Source organism: Anastrepha ludens, chromosome 3 (genome assembly GCF_028408465.1).
Source record: "Anastrepha ludens isolate Willacy chromosome 3, idAnaLude1.1, whole genome shotgun sequence".
NCBI classification, from domain to species: Eukaryota; Metazoa; Arthropoda; class Insecta; order Diptera; family Tephritidae; genus Anastrepha; species Anastrepha ludens.
Genome location: NC_071499.1, coordinates 119736093 through 119756013, shown reverse-complemented (window position 1 = coordinate 119756013; position 19921 = coordinate 119736093). Strand labels below are relative to the sequence as shown.

At 35.5% G+C, this 19921-nt stretch overlaps 1 protein-coding gene across 1 annotated transcript; it reads left to right on the top strand.

Moving 5' to 3' along the window:
- The first annotated feature begins 2125 nt into the window (after positions 1 to 2125).
- LOC128858913 (uncharacterized) lies at positions 2126 to 19522 on the top strand. Its single transcript, XM_054095490.1, has 11 exons — positions 2126 to 3425; positions 8882 to 9060; positions 10946 to 11223; positions 11331 to 11875; positions 11944 to 12023; positions 15021 to 15119; positions 15470 to 15726; positions 17705 to 17896; positions 17966 to 18135; positions 18263 to 18439; positions 18515 to 19522. Exons 1-11 carry the CDS (start codon positions 2363 to 2365, stop codon positions 18820 to 18822), a joined length of 3348 nt encoding a protein of 1115 aa, XP_053951465.1. The 5' UTR covers positions 2126 to 2362; the 3' UTR covers positions 18823 to 19522.
- The last annotated feature ends 399 nt before the right edge of the window (positions 19523 to 19921 follow it).

Below are 19921 nucleotides of genomic sequence, written 5' to 3'. Positions count from 1 at the left end.
CATTTCATGATCATATTATATATTTTCGCACTTTTGTAATATCAAAATGAAATTCCTTGTTAACTTGGGTAATCGTAAAATAGCGATATTTCCAAGAAATCTGCTCTTTTCCACTGTTGTATCAAAAATGTATTTTCTTTTGCCAAACCAATATTTATTTTGTAAATAGTAAAGTCAGCATTCATATGATTTCTCCAGGAGTTCTAAGAATTGTTTTTAATTTTTTTAGCCTAATTCTCCTTTTGCAGGCCGGACGCTGTGGAATTTTTATTGATATTTGAAATTTTTATGACTTTTGATATAATTTATGACTTTTTGGTAAGCAAAAGAGGAAAATCTGAGTACGAGAGATTTTTTAACAATTACGAGCTACCCATCAATTTTTGAGCCATAGGATGGCAGCTGTGATGATAATACATGTGACATAGTTCTTAGGGTGGTTTCTTTTTTGGATTACAATGTGTTCTTCTGGTTACAAATTTTAATCAAAATGCTGATTAATGTCTGATTGAGCAGATCCTATCTGAATCGAATGCATAACACAAACAAAAATTCTGGCCCTTTTCCAATTGTATAGCAATTCATCATCATCATCATGGCAAACACAGCTCGGAGTGAGCCAGTGCTTCCTTTACGATAACTCTCCATACGCCTCGGTTCGTAGCATCGCTCCTTCTAGCATTTATGCACCGTAGTTCTTTTTGCATATCACCAATCCATCTTCTTGGGGGTCTTCCGCGTTTTCTACTTTACATCATATAAGAAGTGAAAGCCTTTTGGGTTATCCTGTGGTCGTCCACTCTGAGTAGATGTCTAAGCAAGCGTAGCCTTTGCACCTTAGCAAAGCGTAAGGCACGTTTTTAGTTGTTCGATTTCGTTGTTATACCTTACTTTATAAGACCCATCAGCTTCCTTAACTGAACTAAATATTCTCGAAGCGTAGGAGGTAGTTCTCCATGGTGGTAGTGATAAGTTGAGCCATGAGAGCAGTTTGTTTTTGAGCAGTTTAAGATGAGAAAAGTAACTTATATTGCTTACGCAGATTAGGGAGTCCGTTATGCTGCTAAGGTGTATACCCAAGTATTCGAATGTTTCCATTTTTTGAAAGTTCGGGTATCAGGTTGCTGTGTCGAGTGGGATTGCTTGACCTTACGAGGTATTTTGTTTTATCGAAGTTAACCTTCACACCCATTGGATTTGCTTTATTAATGAGTTTTGACACGCTGTCGGCAAATGCGCATGGATTTCTTGTCAGCATAGCCACAAATCTGAATGCTCTTTGTGAAGATAGTTGCACCAGGGTCGATTTCGCAGATGACAATGTTTGAAACCAAATTAAAAATTATAGTAGATATCGTATCTCCTTCCATGACACCAATGTTAAGATCGAAAGAATCCGTGGTTTTTCCTTGTATCATTACTTTAAGGACGTAGTCTGGTCAAATACTCATTTTTTATAGATATTTTTTAGGATTTTTTTTTTTTAATAAAATACGATCATCTTGATTTTATAATATGCTATTATTTACATCAAATAGTATACAAAAACATTTTTTTCCCCCTTTTTTTTTGTAGTAGAGAGACACCAAAGTAAGCGTCTTAAAAAAAAGATAGGTGGCTTGTCAACAGGATTTTAGCTCTTCAGGACATTTGAAACGAAAAAGTTTAACTGATTATTATCCTGCCGAAAGCTTTTTAAAGTGGATATCAAGCCTATGTTCATAAGACATTTCGAAGATTTGGCACATTACGAAACACTGATCTGTCGTTGATCTGTCGAAATCCACATTGATACTCGCCCAGAATATCCTCTGCCACCGGATTAATTCTTTCAAGGAAAATATTAGTGAAAATCTTGTATGCAGAGCTTAAAAGGGCTACAACTCTGAAGTTGTCGCAGTAGCATTTATCTCCATTCCTTTAACTCGGAAATATTAACCTGGGTTACCAGTCTCATGTAATGTTTTATCTTCCCATTATGAAATAATATAAAATAAAAAATCTCTTTCTCACATTTTTCGATAAGCTATCGAATTCATTAAGAGTTAAGCATGAAGCATTAAGTAATTTGCAACCTTAAAATTTTCTAAGAGTTTCAGTGCATAATTTTAGCCATCTTTAACAAAATTTTAGCTCGAACTAAATTAAATAATAACTAATACAACTCCAACGAAAAAACTTACATGAATGCAGTTAGTAAAAGTAAATGAAAATGTGTGAACTCAAACTACCAAGTACCAAAAGTGCAACAACAAAAAAGTACTTCAAATAACAGTGCAATGACCAGAAAATTACGTTAACGTAAAATCAAACTAAATTAAAAAGAAATAAAAAATAAATACATATATTTACCCAAATAAAAATGCTCAACGCGACTCCCGCAGTCCATCGGAAATCTTCCATGCCGAAAATTCTGCTGCCGTTCACACAACTAATCCTGCTACTGCTACTGCTATTGCTTTCGCAATCCGTCCACCATGCAGTCACAGACCACAGCAATGCCAGTGCTATCAACACAACAGCGCCTACAGATGCTGCCAGTGCCGCTAGTCACTTTGTGCCTCATCGTTTCTCGAGTAGCAACAATATTACGATACTGCACGAGGTGCATGAGATCCCCACGCACACAGATCGTCCACTCGTCTTGAACACACACGAAGTGCTGCCAGTGAAACCGCTCAAAAAGAAACCCTATACGCTGCTTGACAAAACAATCTTTCCCGAGTACGAGAAGCCGCGTCTACTTAAAGAATACGAACTACATCCCGTCACATTCGATTTCAATCTGAGCGACTTAGAGGATTTAGAGCATGAGACGGTGAAGAAAGGTGATTTGAGCGCTGAGGAGAAACATTTGCTGCGCAATGCCGATGACGCGGGACTCAGCTACATTGAGCGTGTGCCCTATGTGGGCATCGAGGGCGATGTAGCACTGGAAGGTTTCGGTACGACAGATCTAACCGTGAATGTGTACACCACCACCGAGAGTAGCTTAAAAACGACTAATGCAGCGCCCACACCGACCGTAACGACCACAACGTCCACAACGAGCACAACAGCGGCACCCATTGTCACCACACCAAATGTAGTAGCTACTATAAGTCCACATATTTTTAAAGTGCATAAAAATAAAACTCTGAAGAAGGGACGTGAGCTGTTGAAGCAGGAAGAGGAAACGCCGAAGGCAGCTGGAAATAATTTTAATAGTATAAGTCATTATTTCGGTGCGGATACGATTGTGGACGAAGTGAATGCCACGGCGGCTAGTTTGCAGACTGCAAATTTCTTTCAAATTATTACAAATTTGTATGATCACTTCTATTGGCAAGCCTCGGAAATACGTACCAAAGTGACGACCGCATGCGGGCTGGAAATGCAGGCGTATTTGACGGGATTACATGGGAATTTCAATTGGGCGCAAAGAGGTGAGTTGATTCAAAAAATTGGAGGAACTTTTTCGTTAAACTATTAGAACTTTGCTTAATTCCCGAAAACCCAATTTTTCAATTACGCTGGAAGTTGTTGTATACAAAACGCACTGCATCGATCTCCGTTCGGTTTTCTGAAGCGCTTCAGTCAACTGGGGCGCGAAGATAAGTTTTGGTTGCACTTCTCATAGATAATACTAACATTTTACCACAGTCTTATTAGTGATCCCAATCTTCATAAATTTACTTAGCTCACCTGATATAAATCCCGATAATTCTGCAATTCCAATAAACTTCTCAAGCATCCTATGTCTTATGGATGCAAATTCAGGACATTCGCACAGGAAATGCTGATTAGTTGCCTCGCTATCGTTCAGCCGACAACTTTAGCAGATCCTATCGTAGGGAAGCCCCAAAACTTCTCTGCGTTACGAGCTTCTAAGTAAATGAAATTTTTCGAAACTTGTCCACTTCCTTTCCACTGAAGATTCTCTCTTTGAGAGGTACTCAGTCTGCAGTCAGAGGAGATTGAAAGTGATAGGTGGGAGGCATCATGTTGTAGCATCACTTCCCTTTTTGGGACCTGAAGACGACATACGAAAGATTAAAATCTCACAACATAGAGCGAAAGTGGACTGTCGATAAGAATGGAAGTGTATTGTAGAGGATGCAATGGTCCACCCCGGGCTCTAGTGCCAGGATGATGCTAATATCCTTTTCAAGATGTTTTGCTGAGCACTTCCTCTAATTTGTGGCTTGCGTCTTAATCTTGAAGTACAAATCAAGTGACCTAGAGAAATGCAGTCAAAGGATTATTACATTAGAAAGCAAATAGACACGGTCATAGATATAGATAAGTTTAGCAATGCCGCAATGGACGGAAAACTATTTAGAAACGTTACGGAGTATTTTGGATGAAAGGAAGAACAAGAGAAAACTTTCAGATTGTACGCACGCAGATTACGCTCGAAAACAGAAAAACAGAAGATCACAGGTAGCCATATCAGGTGAATTCGACGTCTGTTGAATGATAACCGTTTCGTTCTTGGTCAAAATCCACGAGTCGTTATTTCACAAATCCTTTTTTTTTTGGCGATTTGCTTCACGTAAGCGCCTCGTAACGCCCAAATAATAGTACTTTCTTTGCCTGGTTTTTTTGGTTTATTCGTGCATTCGGAGCTCTCCACTCACTCGCCTGATGTTGGATTGCCTATCGTAATCATAAACCCATTTCTCCTCTCCAGTAATGATGCGTTTGATGAATGATGGCCAGCTTCGTCAGATTCAGAAATCGTGTCTTTGGCGATATAACTCGGTCCTTTTTTTACATGAAATTCAAGTCATTTGGGACCAAATTATTAACTACAATAAACGGAACGGCTCAATAAACAATGTTCACGTTCTCTGCCAGCTCTCTGACGGTTAATTTGAATTTATTAATCAACTTTCCTTTCACTTTATTGATGTTTTCATCAGTTTTTAATGTCGACGGCCGTTCGTTATTCACGATGTGCTCACGATGTCTTCGGAAGCGTTCATGGCACTACTAAACGGCTGTTTTCTTTAGAGTATCATTACCAAAATACCGAGACAGTTTCCCAATATTTCTAAGGTTTTTACACCATTGAATCCATTTTTAACGCAAAATTTAATACTAATATAATATAACTCGTTTTCAAAACTGTAAAAAATCGAAAAGACGTCCAGAGGTAGATTTTCTCAGTACGTCGTAACTTTTATAAATGTCATTGTCGATAAAATTTTGGTAGCCCAGATGTGCAAACCTAACAAAAGAAAAATTGAACTCACATCAGTTGGCTTAGAGCGTGACCTGGCGGTTGTTTCGGAAACTTTTTGATCAAGTGGATATACGTCCCATATTTCTTTTGTACAGATCTTCACAATAGATCTTCCTATAGGGATAGAGAGACCGAGAGACCGGGAACCTAACTCCTATGAAAAAACGCATTGCTGTTAACTTCGAATTTATTTTTTCATTCTTCCCCGGGTTGTTCCTCAAATGGCATACTTTAATTTCTCCAAAAGTACAGCTTAGTATTCGCTCATAATGTTGACACTTTTCCTCTTTATAATCGATCAATAAAATGTCAACTGAATGACAAATAAATTTTAGCTTCCTTTTTGCAGCCTTTTGTGATACCTTTAACTTTTTGGGCGGTGCTGAAACATTTTTGTACTATTTATAGACTTCTGCTGTCGCACAAGTTCCTGGAGATGAAACTTAGGTTCTTCAGTAAGATTCTCGGACATAAATTCATGCTCGTCTTAGTTACATAGACTCAAAAACTCACCCAATTGGTGCTGAAGTGGTGTGAGTACTCTACTGTCACTTAAGTTGCTGTTGAACTCAAGTTTCGTCTCCAGTTACATTCTGGTTCATAAATTCATACCTGTTCTCGCTACACAGACTAAAAACCCCACATGAATACTTGACGCCGTGTTGCTTCTGAGTGATGTGAGCATTCTCGGCACCCAACTTGCGCTGGCCTTAGGCAACCCCAAAATGACCATGGAAAGTGTCCGACATGTCACTTTAAATATTTCTCTGTTTCTCTTCTTTTTCAAATTGACCCATGTTCGGTTTTTCAAAAAATTTTTCGACTTTCAACTGACTCCCTATCTTGCTTGAATAAAATATGATGCTTAAGAGTCATTGCTTTTCTTGGGCGAGAGTGCTTTCCCTTGCTTAGTGAGAAACTGATAACGGTGATAAACCGATTTCTAATCAAAAAAGAACCTCAACCTTACCATTCCTCGACTTTTGTGAGCTTCCCTCGTATATTCATAGCATTAGATGGCTTTAGCCTTCGAACGGGCCAATCATTAAATGCCCATCAATCATGTGCCAATGATTAGCATCGCTCAATTTGCAAATTACATGGTAAAATGTGGGCCACACGCATTGCTCCCTATTTTGAAAATCGCTTTTCATACGCGTAAATCATGGCTTGCCATTTATTTTTCAAAATACGCTCACTGTTTATTTGCCTTGCCTACTTAGCTTGATTGAAAATCAAACTGGCGCCAGCTGTCCACTATGCAGGCGCTGACCTATGCGCTGTCATAAGCACGAATACTCTCTACTTCCATGCAGTGCAGGTCATGTGCCACCTTCTAAATAAATTATTTTTTGTAATTTTTTGTTGTTGTTGATTTATGTATTCACTCGTGAATAATTACCAGCATGCAATGCACGAATTTTCAATTCGATTGACTGGAAATTCATTTGTCAATACTGATTTAGAGTGGGTGAGTTCACAAAGTGGGTGGTTCTGTTTTTTTTCTTTATGGATGTTGCGAGTGTTGTAGTGAGGGTCAGCAAAAAAAGGACAATATAACGAATTGTAAAAGAATGCATTCAAGCGGCTTTGACAAATGATAAATGTTATGAGGCATTAATGTGACAGCAACAACAAAATGCTTTTATGCGATTTTGAGTTTCACCAACCAGCAGAACTCCGTCAGGCGCTGGAAGAGGACTCCTAAATTTGAGTTTTATAGTTATAAAATCGTTGGAAATTATGTAAATCTAATTTTGAGTACAACGACCTACCAACATTTCCAAAGCGATTTCATTGAATAAGTGATTTAATTTTAATTTTCATGTAAATGTAATTTTCTAGCTGGTAAATGCAATCTTTAGGCATAGAACACAGCAAAATGTTCAGCATTTCCAGAGGAATTGATAAAGATATGTAACACCTGATCAAAAAGTTCCCGGACTAACCGCTAGGTGACGCTCTAAGTCAACTGATTTGAGTTCTGTTTTTTCTTAGTTGGCTTGCCACATCTGCGATTAACATTCCTAACAAAATTTTATAGCCATTTCCTGATATGTGTTTGTAAAAGTTACGCCGTCTTGAGTAAATCTACCCTGCACGTATTTTTATAGGTTCAAAAATGGACTTGAATTTGCAATAACGAGTTTGTATTAAATTTTGCACTAAAAATGGATTAAATGATGGGAAAATCGTAGAAATATTATGAAACTGTTTCGGTATTGATACTCTAAAGAAAACAGCCGCTTACGAGTGACATGAACGCTTCTAAAGTGATCGTGAGCAGTGGAGGGCCGTCGACACCGAAAACTGGTGAAAACATCAATAAATTGAACGAAAATTTTACCAAAAAACGAAACTTAACCATCAGAGAGTTGGCAAAGGTCTTCAACATTGCTTATGGATTCGTTCAGGACCTTCAAAGATTTCATTAATGAGTTAATGATTGGATTGCCGCAAAGTTGGTCCCAAAGAATCTGAATTCCATTCAAAAAAGGGTTTGCGTGGATGCACCAAAGACATGATTTCCAAGGCTGAATCCGACCCAACATTCATCAAACGCATCAACGTCGGAGACGAGACATGGGTTTTTATGTATGAGACGCAATTAAGGCATCAGGTGAGTGAGTGGAGAGCTCCGAATGAATCCAGCCCAAAAACAAAACTCGTCGTTTTCAGTTAAAAAGGGAAGCGATTCTCTCAGATTTTATGGATTACGATTTTTGTCAGAAAATTAGACAGTTAATAAGAACTATTATTCGGGGTTATGAGACGTTTATGTGAAGCAATTCGCCAAAAAAAAGAAAGGATTTGTGGGAAAACAACTCGTGGTTTCGAGAGCTGAATCAAACGCAAGAATAAGTGCGTTGCTGCTGATGGGGAGTACTCTGAGGGCAATAATATCACTTTTAAGGAATAAACAATAAATAAAACTAAAAAAAAGAAAAAAAAAATTTACTACTCCTATGACTATTTTTCATAGTCCAAACAACTGAAAGGTCAAAACTTCAGAATTGAATTATTTAAAGCTCACATTGAGCTACTCGAAAAAAATGTAAAACCTTTACGAAACGCAACCAAATGCACCTTCACTTTCACACTCAGTCCGTCTTCTCTCAGCTTCCACCAAAATTCTCTGCCAACCATCAACCTACGTCCGCTAGCGCTTACAATTTAACAATCAATTTAGCGTTTTACAATGGCAACAACACCAAAATTAACTCTAGTCCATTTCACCCACAACACTCGTGTGTACGCTGCTGGTAATAAAACCGCACTTGGCAGTGTGAAATCGGAAATTCCAGCAACCTTACTTTGTTGCCGCCGCTAGGGCTTCTACTTCACCAAGCATCAGGTGTGTGAATTTCATTAGCAAGCGCGCAAAATTGAGCGATAAAAGTACGCTAAAGGCGAGAAGAAAATACAAGTAGAGAAGAAGAGACGCGAGTATCATAACTTTTTAAACTGACTGAAATATTTTTTGTAATTTTTTTTTTGTTCAGTTTCTCCCACAACCCTTTTTCCTGCATTGCTTTTTATTCTCTGCTTGAATATTTACAATTTTAAAGTCCTTCGATTTTTTCATTTCATTTTCTTTACTTTTTATGATTTTTTCCATTTAATTACTTTTTTATTTAAACTGCTTTTTTACAGCTTACGATGCATCCGGTCGTTATCGCGGACAATTATTTTTCGGCAATGACAAATGGCTGGGTCAAAAGATTTTTTGCTACGAACTAAATCGCCAATTGAATCCGGAAGTGCGTAAACATTTCGAATTTGAATTTTATGCAGCTGTAGTCGGGCTCCGTCTTTGGATGCCACAACAATTGGTGAGTACGTGGGTAGAGTTTGAATTTGATGCCGTTAGTTGAACGGAAAGTAAGCAAGTCAGTATTAAAAAGTGTGCTTTTCAAAGCTTCTGAAATGAATTGCTGAGCGTGTCCATATGTGTCCATGTTTGGTGAAAGTCAGTTGACAGAAGTTGGTAGGAGTTAATCAGGCTGAATGTACTCTTTAGCGACCCTATTGCGATCCAACAAAATATTCACTAAATTCGTTCACATAAATTGATAATTTACTCACAATTTCTATTTTTTTCTATCGTCATGAATAGCATCCAACTATATTCTCTTCAAAATTTACCGCATTCTACCTACAATAAAACATTAAATTTTCCAGAAATTTCCCATAGTGGGAAATTTTTTCAACACATCAAATTTTTCTAAAAGGCCACTACAAGAGTTGTTTTATAACATTCTGAAATAAATATAAGACATTTTTTTAAATTTCCCATTAGGGAAATTTTCCAAAACCTCAATATTTTTCTAAGCCATTACTATAGAAATACTTTGCAAAAAATATTTATACTTGCTCATAGGTTTAAGAGGAAATGTGTGAAAAAACAAATTTCACAATGGACCATTGAACCATCTTACGAAACTCGGAGCTAATTTTAGTAAGTTTATGTTAAATAATATTGAATAAAATTGTAAACTTTCTAAAAATTTCCCATCGTGGGAAATTTTCTTAACACATGAATTTTTTGTACAAGGCCACTACAAATATTTTTTTATAACTTTCTTGCATAAATATAGGGCATTTTTAAAAATTTCCCATTATTGTGGTCCAACAAAATGTTCACTTATACTACACCCATTATCGCTTTGGAATAGATCCAAGAATTCACTCCAGTACTGCCAAGTGATCATCCTTTCTTTATGCAAATGAGCTCATAAGAATTTTTGTCCTCGTATCCAAACAAAAAGAAACGGGTACTCTCTCCAACTAATATTAGCATCTTTGCCTTCTTTGTGGCAAAACAAGACATTTCTTTGTTCCTTGTGTTTATATTAAGAACGCCAAAATTAAGCCTAATTGTTGACACCGGAATTTTGGGGTATTTTTCATTTATTTTTGGGATCTCAGAATAAGTTCCGGTGCAAGACTTTCTTTAACTTTCAACTCAACCCAAACTTGAAAAGCCCAATATAACGGGGTTTCGGGATCTCAAGAGCGATTATCTTAGTTATAATGTTTGAGGGTCTCATCAACGTTGGAGACTTGAGATTTTCCAAGCACTTCTTTTCGGGATCGTAATGCTTGACCTATCGAGTTACCTGACAAGTAGGCTTCGTGGCTGTTGCTGACCTGATTCAGAGCTTGTTTGGAAATATTGGGATAGCCACATACTGAGCAGAGTTGACTGATTTAAGAAAAGTTCTCTTCCTTGACGGCTCGTCTACGATATAATTTGCAGCAGCGTCTCTGTGCCCAGGGACCAAGACAATGTTCGTAGTGTAACGCTGAACCAGCTCATTAAGACTAATTCTCATTCAATGGCTACTTTGGAAGAAATATTATTGCACTTTAGAAATTTTATGGCAGCTTGACTGTCAGAGTAGAGAGGGGTCCGTTGTTTTAAAATGACGAGTCCCTGACCCACAATATCTCTTTTATCGCTGTTTTTTATGAGTGCTAAGTAGCAAGACTAAGAGGATAGAGGAAGGCAAGGAGCATAGGCTTATATGAAAAAAATGTATCAGTTTTTCATTGGATTAAATCGCAGTCTTAGTGGGTTGGTAACCTTTTGAAAGATTTGAAATGACTGGATGAATGATAGAATGACCCTAATAATTGGCTCTACCTTATCGATATTCCCATAATTTGTTCACTCTCTATCTCCCTCTTTCTCACTTTCACCCTCTTCTCCTCTAGAACATCGACCTTCAATTGGGCGAATGCCTACCACGCACTTGCAATGCACACGATGTGCATGCCATCCTCTCGCTAGATCCACATGCTCAGATGCTGGTCACACTGAATGCCGCGTCCACTACCCATTCGCAGCTTAACCAAAGCCTCAGTCACAGTAACAGCAACAACAACAACAACAGCGGTAGTAGCAGCAATCTCACGATAATAAAAGTGTTGCATGTGCGTGTAGTACCTGGTACTTTTAGCTATTGGCGTGAGCTGAAATTCCAAATATTTCTGTAAGTTCTACATAAAATTGCAATATTACCAAATATTCACTGCACTCAAACCAAGAATAAAAAGCAAAAATTTCAACTAAAAATTCCCTGCTTGCAATATTTTTCAGAAGTTTCCTGTTCACACTTTTGTTGCTCGTCATCACCGCCACCTGGTATCAGGCCAAATTAAATCAACTACATCTCACCTCACCGCACATACCAGCTATTAGTGCGAAAATTGATGCTGTCATGGCTGCCGCAGCCGCAGGTGGTATTGTTACGGTTGATGTCGGTGTTGCTGGCACCTACACCAACAATGCCAACCGCGGTAGTGTTAAATCAACGACGGCGTCACCAGCCTTCGAGCTGTACCAAATGAGCACATTGAACGAGAACAACAATGTGCTTGACATTGAGGCGGATATGAATGCCAATAAAACGGTGAACAACGGCAACAGTGCGAACTATGCTGGCCATGCCAATCGGCATAGCAATGGCGCAACAGCAACTTCAAATGGCGGCGGAAGCACTAGTAGCAGCAACAGTAGCGCGCGCCGCATACATGGCGAATTGTCTGCGACGGATATCGAAAAGTCACATATTTCCGATTATCGACTGGAAACGGGCAGTAGTGCGGGCGCAACGAGCACATATGAGGCGAAGAAGCAATTGGGTGTGTATGCGAAGAATTTTGAATGAAGATAAAGTTTGCAATCAAAACATTTTGATTATGCTTTGCAGGTTTGCATGAACAGTTTTTACTCTGTTTTGCATTTCAAACGAATGCCGGTACCATACTCAACATGACAGAGAACAAAGAGGTATGTGAGTTTTTCTATTTCACATTTCATGTCCTGTGAAGTTTACAAAACTTTGAAATGCAAATTGTGGAAGAGTAGACAAAAGTGAGATGTGCTCCAAGCTAGTAAGGGGCATAGCTTTTATTGACTTAGCTTACAGCGGAAATCAAATAAAAAGGGTTGAGAGTTGAGTGGGAGTTAAAACTATGAATAAAATTTACAAATTTTCGGACTAGAAATGCTGTTATGATATGAGTCCTGCTGCTTAATACCAATATGAATACTTGAAACTGAATTTGGACAGTGTCTACGTAAATATGTTCACATAAATTGATAATTTACACACAATTTCTATCGTCATTAATAGCATCCAACTATATTTTCTTAAAAACTTACCGCATACTACCTACAATAAAATTTTCCAAAAATTTCCCATAGTGAGAAATTTTGTTAACACATGAAATTTTTCTAAAAAATCACTACAAAAGTTGTTTTATAACATTCTTACATAAGTATAAGAAATTTTAAAAAATTTCCCATTAGGGGAATTTTCCACTCAATATTTTTCTAAGCCATTACTACAGAAATACTTTGCGAAAAATATTTATACTTGCTTATAAGTTAACATGAAATGTGTGAAAAAAAAACAAATTTCACAATGAAAATTCATCTTACGAAACTCGGAACTAATTTTAGTTAGTTTATCTCAAATAATAATAAATAAAATTTTAAATTTCTCGTTGTGGGAAATTTTCTTGACACATGAATTTTCTTTACAAGGCCATTACAAAGTTATTTTATAACTTTCTTACATAAATATAAGGCATTTTTTTAAATTTCCCATTAGGGAAATTTCTCAATAACTCAATATATTTCTAAACCATTTTATAGATATACTTTCCGCAAAATATTTGTTCTTGCTTATATGTTTAACAGGAGATATGTGGGAAGAAAACAAATTTTACGAAATTCAAAGGTAATATTAATAAATTTAAGTAAAATAATTGAAGAAAAGTGTTGAGAAAGTACAAAAAAAAGATTGTATGATATTTGAAGTTACACAGACTTTGAAGGAATTTTTCTAAAAACAAAATAATTTTTAAAATTATAACGCCAAAGTGTAGTATTTATGTATATATACACTTGCTAGGCAATCTGTTTTAAATAATTCAGAAAGAAGCTTTTAAATTATAAATGTTTTCCAAAAACTTAATGAAAAATGCATATTGCATTTATTAAACAATTACCTTAATTGTCCGCTTTTGTACATTGAGTTAAATTTCCTATATAAACGGGTTTTCCACAAACCGTTAATTTTGAAAACCACTATCTGGAGAAATTTTTTCAAGAAAAGCATTATTTTTCCATCAAGTAATTAAGTCCCTTGCTAAATATTTGTTGTGGAAAGTTTTTAAATTAGGGAAATCCTTGCAAAAACGCATTGGTACGTTATTTCATTCATTTTGATTTTGTTTCTCTGTTGATTAACATTTTCTAAGCAGAAATTTCCTTCATGAAAAGGCAATTTTAAGGAGGGATATTTTGCTTAAAGCCATTATTTTCGGTTAAAATCTCTCCCGAAGTTATAATAAATCTTTCAAACTAGTACGAAATGAGTTTTAAAAATTTCCCTCGATGGAATTTTTTTGGGGGCTTTATAGATTATTTTTATATTATAAAGAAGTTGATTCCTGAGAGAATAAATTAATTACTTTAGCCAAATATTCCTACATATATGTTGTGGAAAATGTTTAGGGAATTTTTTTCAAAAACGCATTGGAAGGTTATTTCACTCATTTTACTCTGGGTATGTTGATTAAAATTTCCTATGCAGAAATTTCCTTCACTAAAAGGCAATTTCGAGAAAATTTCCCTGGAGGGATACGTCATTACTTACGTCTACAGTTACCCCCAGAACTATTAAAGGTTTTTGAAAGTATAATAGTATGAAATGAGTTTTAAAAATTTCCGTCAATGAACATTTTTTTGGTAAGCCCTACTTTAGATAGTAATTTTTTATATTATGATTCCTGAGAGATTAAATTGTTTAGTTTAGCCAAATATTGTTAAATACTTATTGTCGAAAATTTTTAAATAAGGGAAATTTTAGAAAAAACGCATTGGAAGTTTATCTCAATCATTTTGCTTTCCATATGTTGATTAAAATTTACTATGCAGAAATTTCCTTCACGAAAAGGCAATTTCGAGAAAATTTCCCTGGATGGATGTTTTGCTTAAAGCCACTCTTTATGTGTACAGTTTCTCCCGAAGCTATTATAAAATTTTTAAACTAGTACAAGAAGAGTTTCAAAAATTTCCCTCCCTGAAAATTTTTTTGTAAAGCGCTAATTTTACAGATTATTTTTATGTTATGAAATAGTCGATCCATTAAAGATTAAATGAGCTACTTTAGCCAAATATTTATTAAGGGAAATTTTTTACAGATGGGAAATTTTCGTAAAAATGCAACATCCATGCATTTACATTACTTACATGCAAGCAAGTAAGGCAATTCAAATATAAATACATTTCGTGCGACTTTTATATTGTAAAGGAATTTGGTACCAAAGTAATTTCTAGCTTGCAGAAGATCTCCTAGAGTCTTGAAAAAAAGTATACTAAATATTCATTAAAGAAATTTTTTCAAGGAGGGGCATTTTATTGCAAATATTCCTCTTAATATACAATACTTTTTCCGCTTCTATATCTACTGCCGCAAAAGCAAGTAAAGTTGCCTAGTAAAATGGTTGCCTAGAAACAACGCTCCTAAGAGCTGAAAAATCAATTGTGTAGATATTGAAAAAGATAAAACGAAAATATATAGTTAACATGAAAAAAATGCTGATGGCTAAGAAATTTACCATACTTATGAACTGTGAAGCCATTAGGGTGAGGCTTCATTAGCTCGCCCATGAATTTGCTTATCGACTTGAGCTTCCCACATAGCGCAGTTACTCCATTACTTATCTGTTGTACATTAAATTTTTATTATTTTTTATCACATTTTCCTTTTTCCAGCAACAAACTTCCTGTGTGCACGGCTTGCGTGTCTTCTCCGTGCTGTGGACGATAATGGTGCATACGTATTTGCAAATGTTTACCATCGGTGAAAATCGAGTAAATATTCTCGTTTCAAGCACTTAAAATATTACATTAACAACACAACTCATGCTAACAAACACACTTACACGTTACATACGCATACACACACAACTTTCTTTCATTTCTCCAACACACTTTACTACTCATTTGCAGCTGCCGCGCTCACCTTTCATACGTCGCATCCTCCTAAGACGGCAAATGTGACTTGAGAGCCGCACACACTTTTTAGGATTTGCTGACTTACCTACACTACTTTCACCTTTCTTCATGCCCTTTCAAGCATTACTTATATTTTATATTTTATTTTATATTTCTTTTAAATTTCTCAATTTTTTCCTTTTTTTTGTAACTTTCATTTTCCTCAGTTCCAGCGCAATATTGTCGAGCGCTCCATTTGGTATCAGTTCATTGGCAATGCCACCTTTTCGGTGGATACGTTTTTCTTCATCAGCGGCTTTCTTGTGACACTAATCTTTCTCAAACAGGATAAAAAGTACCCCGACGATACAGGACAATTTCTGCGTCGCAGCATGAAAGACACTGGATTTCTATTGATTTATCGCTACATACGCCTGACGCCAGCGTACTTGTTTGTGATATTCTTCAACGATTTTGCATTGCGGTGAGTAGGTGAGAGTTTTAGTGTGAAGAAGAATGCCTTTGACGTGTATTGTGCGGCCAAATATTGCTTCACTTTTCAATTTTTTACATTCTGTTTGCAAGAATAAATAAAATTTTAATAATATTAATGTTTATTACAACAAAAGTATGCTTCGAAATGTGGGCAAAGCTCGCCACTTTTATTTTGAAATATTTAAGCCATATTTTTTAAAAAACATTGTTTTGCCTCCTTTGTATCCTTTATTTTCTAAAAATAAGCTGCAGACTCGAAGACTTTTTTCTGATATTATATACTTTACAATGAATTAGAAAATAACAAACTCGTCATTCTTTGCATGTTTGGTATATTTTTGATATTTGGCAGCTTGAAAGTATGCTACGTGAAATCATAATTCCCATTTTATAGGCAAATTTGACTTTCATTTCAACAGAAGAAGCATATAAGTATGCTACATAAAATTAATTAAATTAAATTTTATAGACAAATTATGACTTTCATCTTCAGTAAAAAAAAATTTTGCGTTTTATAAAAATTTTCTGACTGGTATCCGAAAAGTATGTTACACAAAACTTTTTTGCCTTCAGGCTTACTTGATATGTAGTAGTTTTAAAATGACAAAATGGTGCTCTTATAAAAGTTACCGTTATTTCGCAGCCTATGAGTATGCTACATGTAATTAATTTAAAATAGAATTTAATAGACATATTGTAGCTTTCATCTTCAATAAAACAAGTATTTTTCGCATTTTAGAAAAATTCTATGACTGGTATCCTAAAAGTATGCTAAACAGAAATGGTTTACCTCTAGTTTTACTTGAAATATATAAGATTAAGATATCAAAATACAGGTAGTGATTTTATGCTGCTCAATAAAAAAATCATTTTTTTTACTGCTATCCTAAAAATATGCTACACAAAAACTTGTTGCCTCTAGATTTTGATATGTAGTAGATTTAAAATAACAAAATTGTGATTTTATACAAGTTACCTTTATATCGCAGCCTATGAGTATGCTACATAAGATTAATTAAATTAAATTTTATACAGAAATTATGACGTCCATCTTCAATAAAAAAAGCGGTTTTGTGTTTTAGAAAATGTTTTACTGGCATCCTAAAAGTACGCTACACGAAAAATGTTTGCCGCTAGCTTTACTTGATATGTATAAATTTTAAAATCAATCATGTAGAAGCGTGTTGGAACATATTTCTAGGTTATCAGCCTCAAATTATGCTCTGCTTACTTGCAACATTCTCATAGCAAAGGTTTGTCTTTTTAACTATATGTTTTGCACACGATTAGTGTAGGCATGCAACTTCCAATTAGTTCTTAAGGAAATTTCAAAACTTTTCATATTTCCAACTAACCCCAAAAGTATGCAACATTATGCTGATAAAGTATTTAGCAGTAATGGTCAACCGGCTCCAAGGACCCATACATTTTATAAACTCTGCAATCCAACTATTTTTCCCTCAGCCTAAAAGTAGGCTTAATAAAATTCAAATATTCTTCATATTTTACCTGGCTTCCACCCACCTTAGGTATTTCTCATGATGGAAATGCAGCAATTAATTTATTGAATTGCTGCAATCAATTGAAAAAGCTTGTGCCACAAGTTTGTGCACCGTTGTGATTAAGCGCCTTGCGGTATGCAATACCAATAAGCAATTACGTTAATTTCAATTATTGTGGCCAACCATATACATACATACATTCTCAGAAAATTCTTGCTAGTTGCTATGCATTCGTGACCATGCGCCCTAAAGCATGCAATATTCATAATGTATAATTAAAAAGCGTTTACTTTGCGCTATGCTGAAACAAACAAATTAAGGCTTTGAAAAAATATAACTATTTTTAGGAAAATATTATTAATTATTAACAACAAAATGTATTTTAGCTCTAAATATGTAAAACTCTTGCATACTTTAAAGCACTTACTTTTTCTACTCTTCTTAATTTCTTTTTACCTCTTTCAGTCAAACTTTCGACAACTCTGTCTTCCAGCCAAACGTTGCCGCCGACACTTGTAGCCGCTTTTGGTGGCGCAACATATTTTATATCAACAATTTCTATCCGCTCAGTGAGATTTGCATGATTTGGAGCTGGTACATGGCCAATGATATGCAATTTTTCGTAATGGCTTCACTGCTGCTGGTGCTTTCCACCAGGTAAATGGAAAGAAAAGCAGATTTTAATTGAAATATCAATCATTTATAACAACTATTGCATACTTTTAGGTATTTCAAAACCGCTGCACTCATCGTCTGCTCGTTTTTGCTCAGCTCTTGGGGCATTTCAGGCATAATTTCACTGCATTACCGTTACACACATAAAGTGGCCAATCCCTTCGAGTCCTTCGATTTTCTCTACGATAAGCCATGGCAGCGTGTGGGCACCTACATTATGGGTATGTGAAGCATACTTTTAGAAGTTAACTTTACATTTCTTGCTTAACATTTTTCTCTTAAATGTTGACCTTTAAATTTTGAGCTATGAACTATAATTATTACTGTAAAATATTTCGCAATCCACAGGTATGCTAACAGGTCTCATTATTCACAAAGTCAAAAAGCCCCCGCCACTAAGCAGCCGCACAAATTATCTACTTTGGCTGGGTAGCTGGTCTCTATTGGCGCTCATCATTTTTGGCGTGTGGAATGGCGAGCTAAGTCGCCTGACGACAGCATTCTATGTGAGCGTCGGCCATACAGGTGAGTTGAGCCGTTGAGTAATTGAAGCGAGTAGCAAAAGAAGAAGGCGCTGATTAATCATTAATTTCGTTACAGCCTTTGGCGTCGGCCTCATCTGGATCGTCTTGTCTTGCTGTTGGGGCATTGCGCCCACAGCCAATCGCATACTTTCCTATCGTGGACTCTGGCCACTCTCACGCCTCACTTACTGCACTTACCTCATCCATCCGGTCATAATGCTAATCACCTCGTTTCGCATGAGTGGCATCGTTCATCTCAATAATCTCTTCGTGATGACTATTTTCCTGGGAAATGCGGTCGCTTCCTTTGGTGTGGCCTTCTTCATTTCAGTTTTGTTCGAGGCGCCAGTCATACGGATATTGAAGATTTTTTACAGGAAATAGTGAATGTGTAGTAGTATTTAGTATTTGTATATATTTAGTTGTAGTTGTATGTGTATGTAAGTCGTTGGAAGGAGAGGGTGAAGATGAAAAGGAGAAAGAAAATGTGGAAAGCGAGCTAAAGCACGGTTAAAGAATAAGAGCGGAATTTTTAAAGATTTTATCTTACTTGAAAAACTAAATACTTTCAGAAAAGTTGGGAAAATAAATTTTTTTTGGAACTTCGTTTTTCGTAAACGCATTTTGCAAATAAGCTTTTTTGCCTTTGAAACCTCTTGGATGCCTCAAAATATGTTAAAAATTAAAATTTTCAGGAAAATTGCTAAAGAAACTTTCTTCGTAAATTTTCCTTAAATTTCAAACACTTCCACTTTTCACGTTCCATTTCAATTTTATATATTAATTTGCATGCATTACTTTTTATTAAAATTTTGAAAATCACTAATAAAGGCTAAAAACATTTGCCTCAACACTGGGTGGACCACAGCTCAATGGATTTCGAACTTTTGATATAAAAATGTGTGAATGCAGGTATCTCTTCAAGAAAAAAATTTAATTGTTTGAAGCAAAAATTAGAAAAAAATTAAAAAAAAACAAATTTTAGAACTTTTAAAAAAATATATATTGCACAACAAAAAAATATAACGATAACTTATTTTCACGAAAAAATATTGTATTCCAAAAATATGTGGGTACACGTATAAGTTACTTTACCAAAAACAAATTTAATTTCTTTGAAGAAAAACATTTGATAAGATATTGTGAAAAAATTGTGGAAAAATAATTTTCAAGAAAACTTGTTTGGTTACGCATGTCAGATGTTTCTTAAAGAAAAAATTTTAATTGTTTAGAAAAATGTAAAAATGCAAAATTCACAGAAAACTATTTTCAAAAGTTAAGAAAAAATTACAAAAAATTATTTTTAAGAACAAATATTTGAATATAAAAAACAATGCGCACCGAAACTGTTTTTAAAGAAATTTCATGAAGAAAAAAAAATCTTAAAGAAAAAATTGTTTAAGCTTTTTAAACACGAAATTGTGAAAAATAAATTTTCCAAGAAAATATTTTCAACAAAAAAAAATAGCTTTTCAAGAAAAAT

Coding starts and splice junctions, on each gene's coding strand:
- LOC128858913 (XM_054095490.1), top strand. CDS start 2,363: ATGCTCAACGCGACTCCCGCAGTCCATCGGAAATCTTCCATGCCGAAA. Junction 9,061..10,945: donor TTTGGATGCCACAACAATTG/GTGAGTACGTGG, acceptor CTTCTCCTCTAG/AACATCGACCTTCAATTGGG. Junction 11,224..11,330: donor CTGAAATTCCAAATATTTCT/GTAAGTTCTACA, acceptor AATATTTTTCAG/AAGTTTCCTGTTCACACTTT.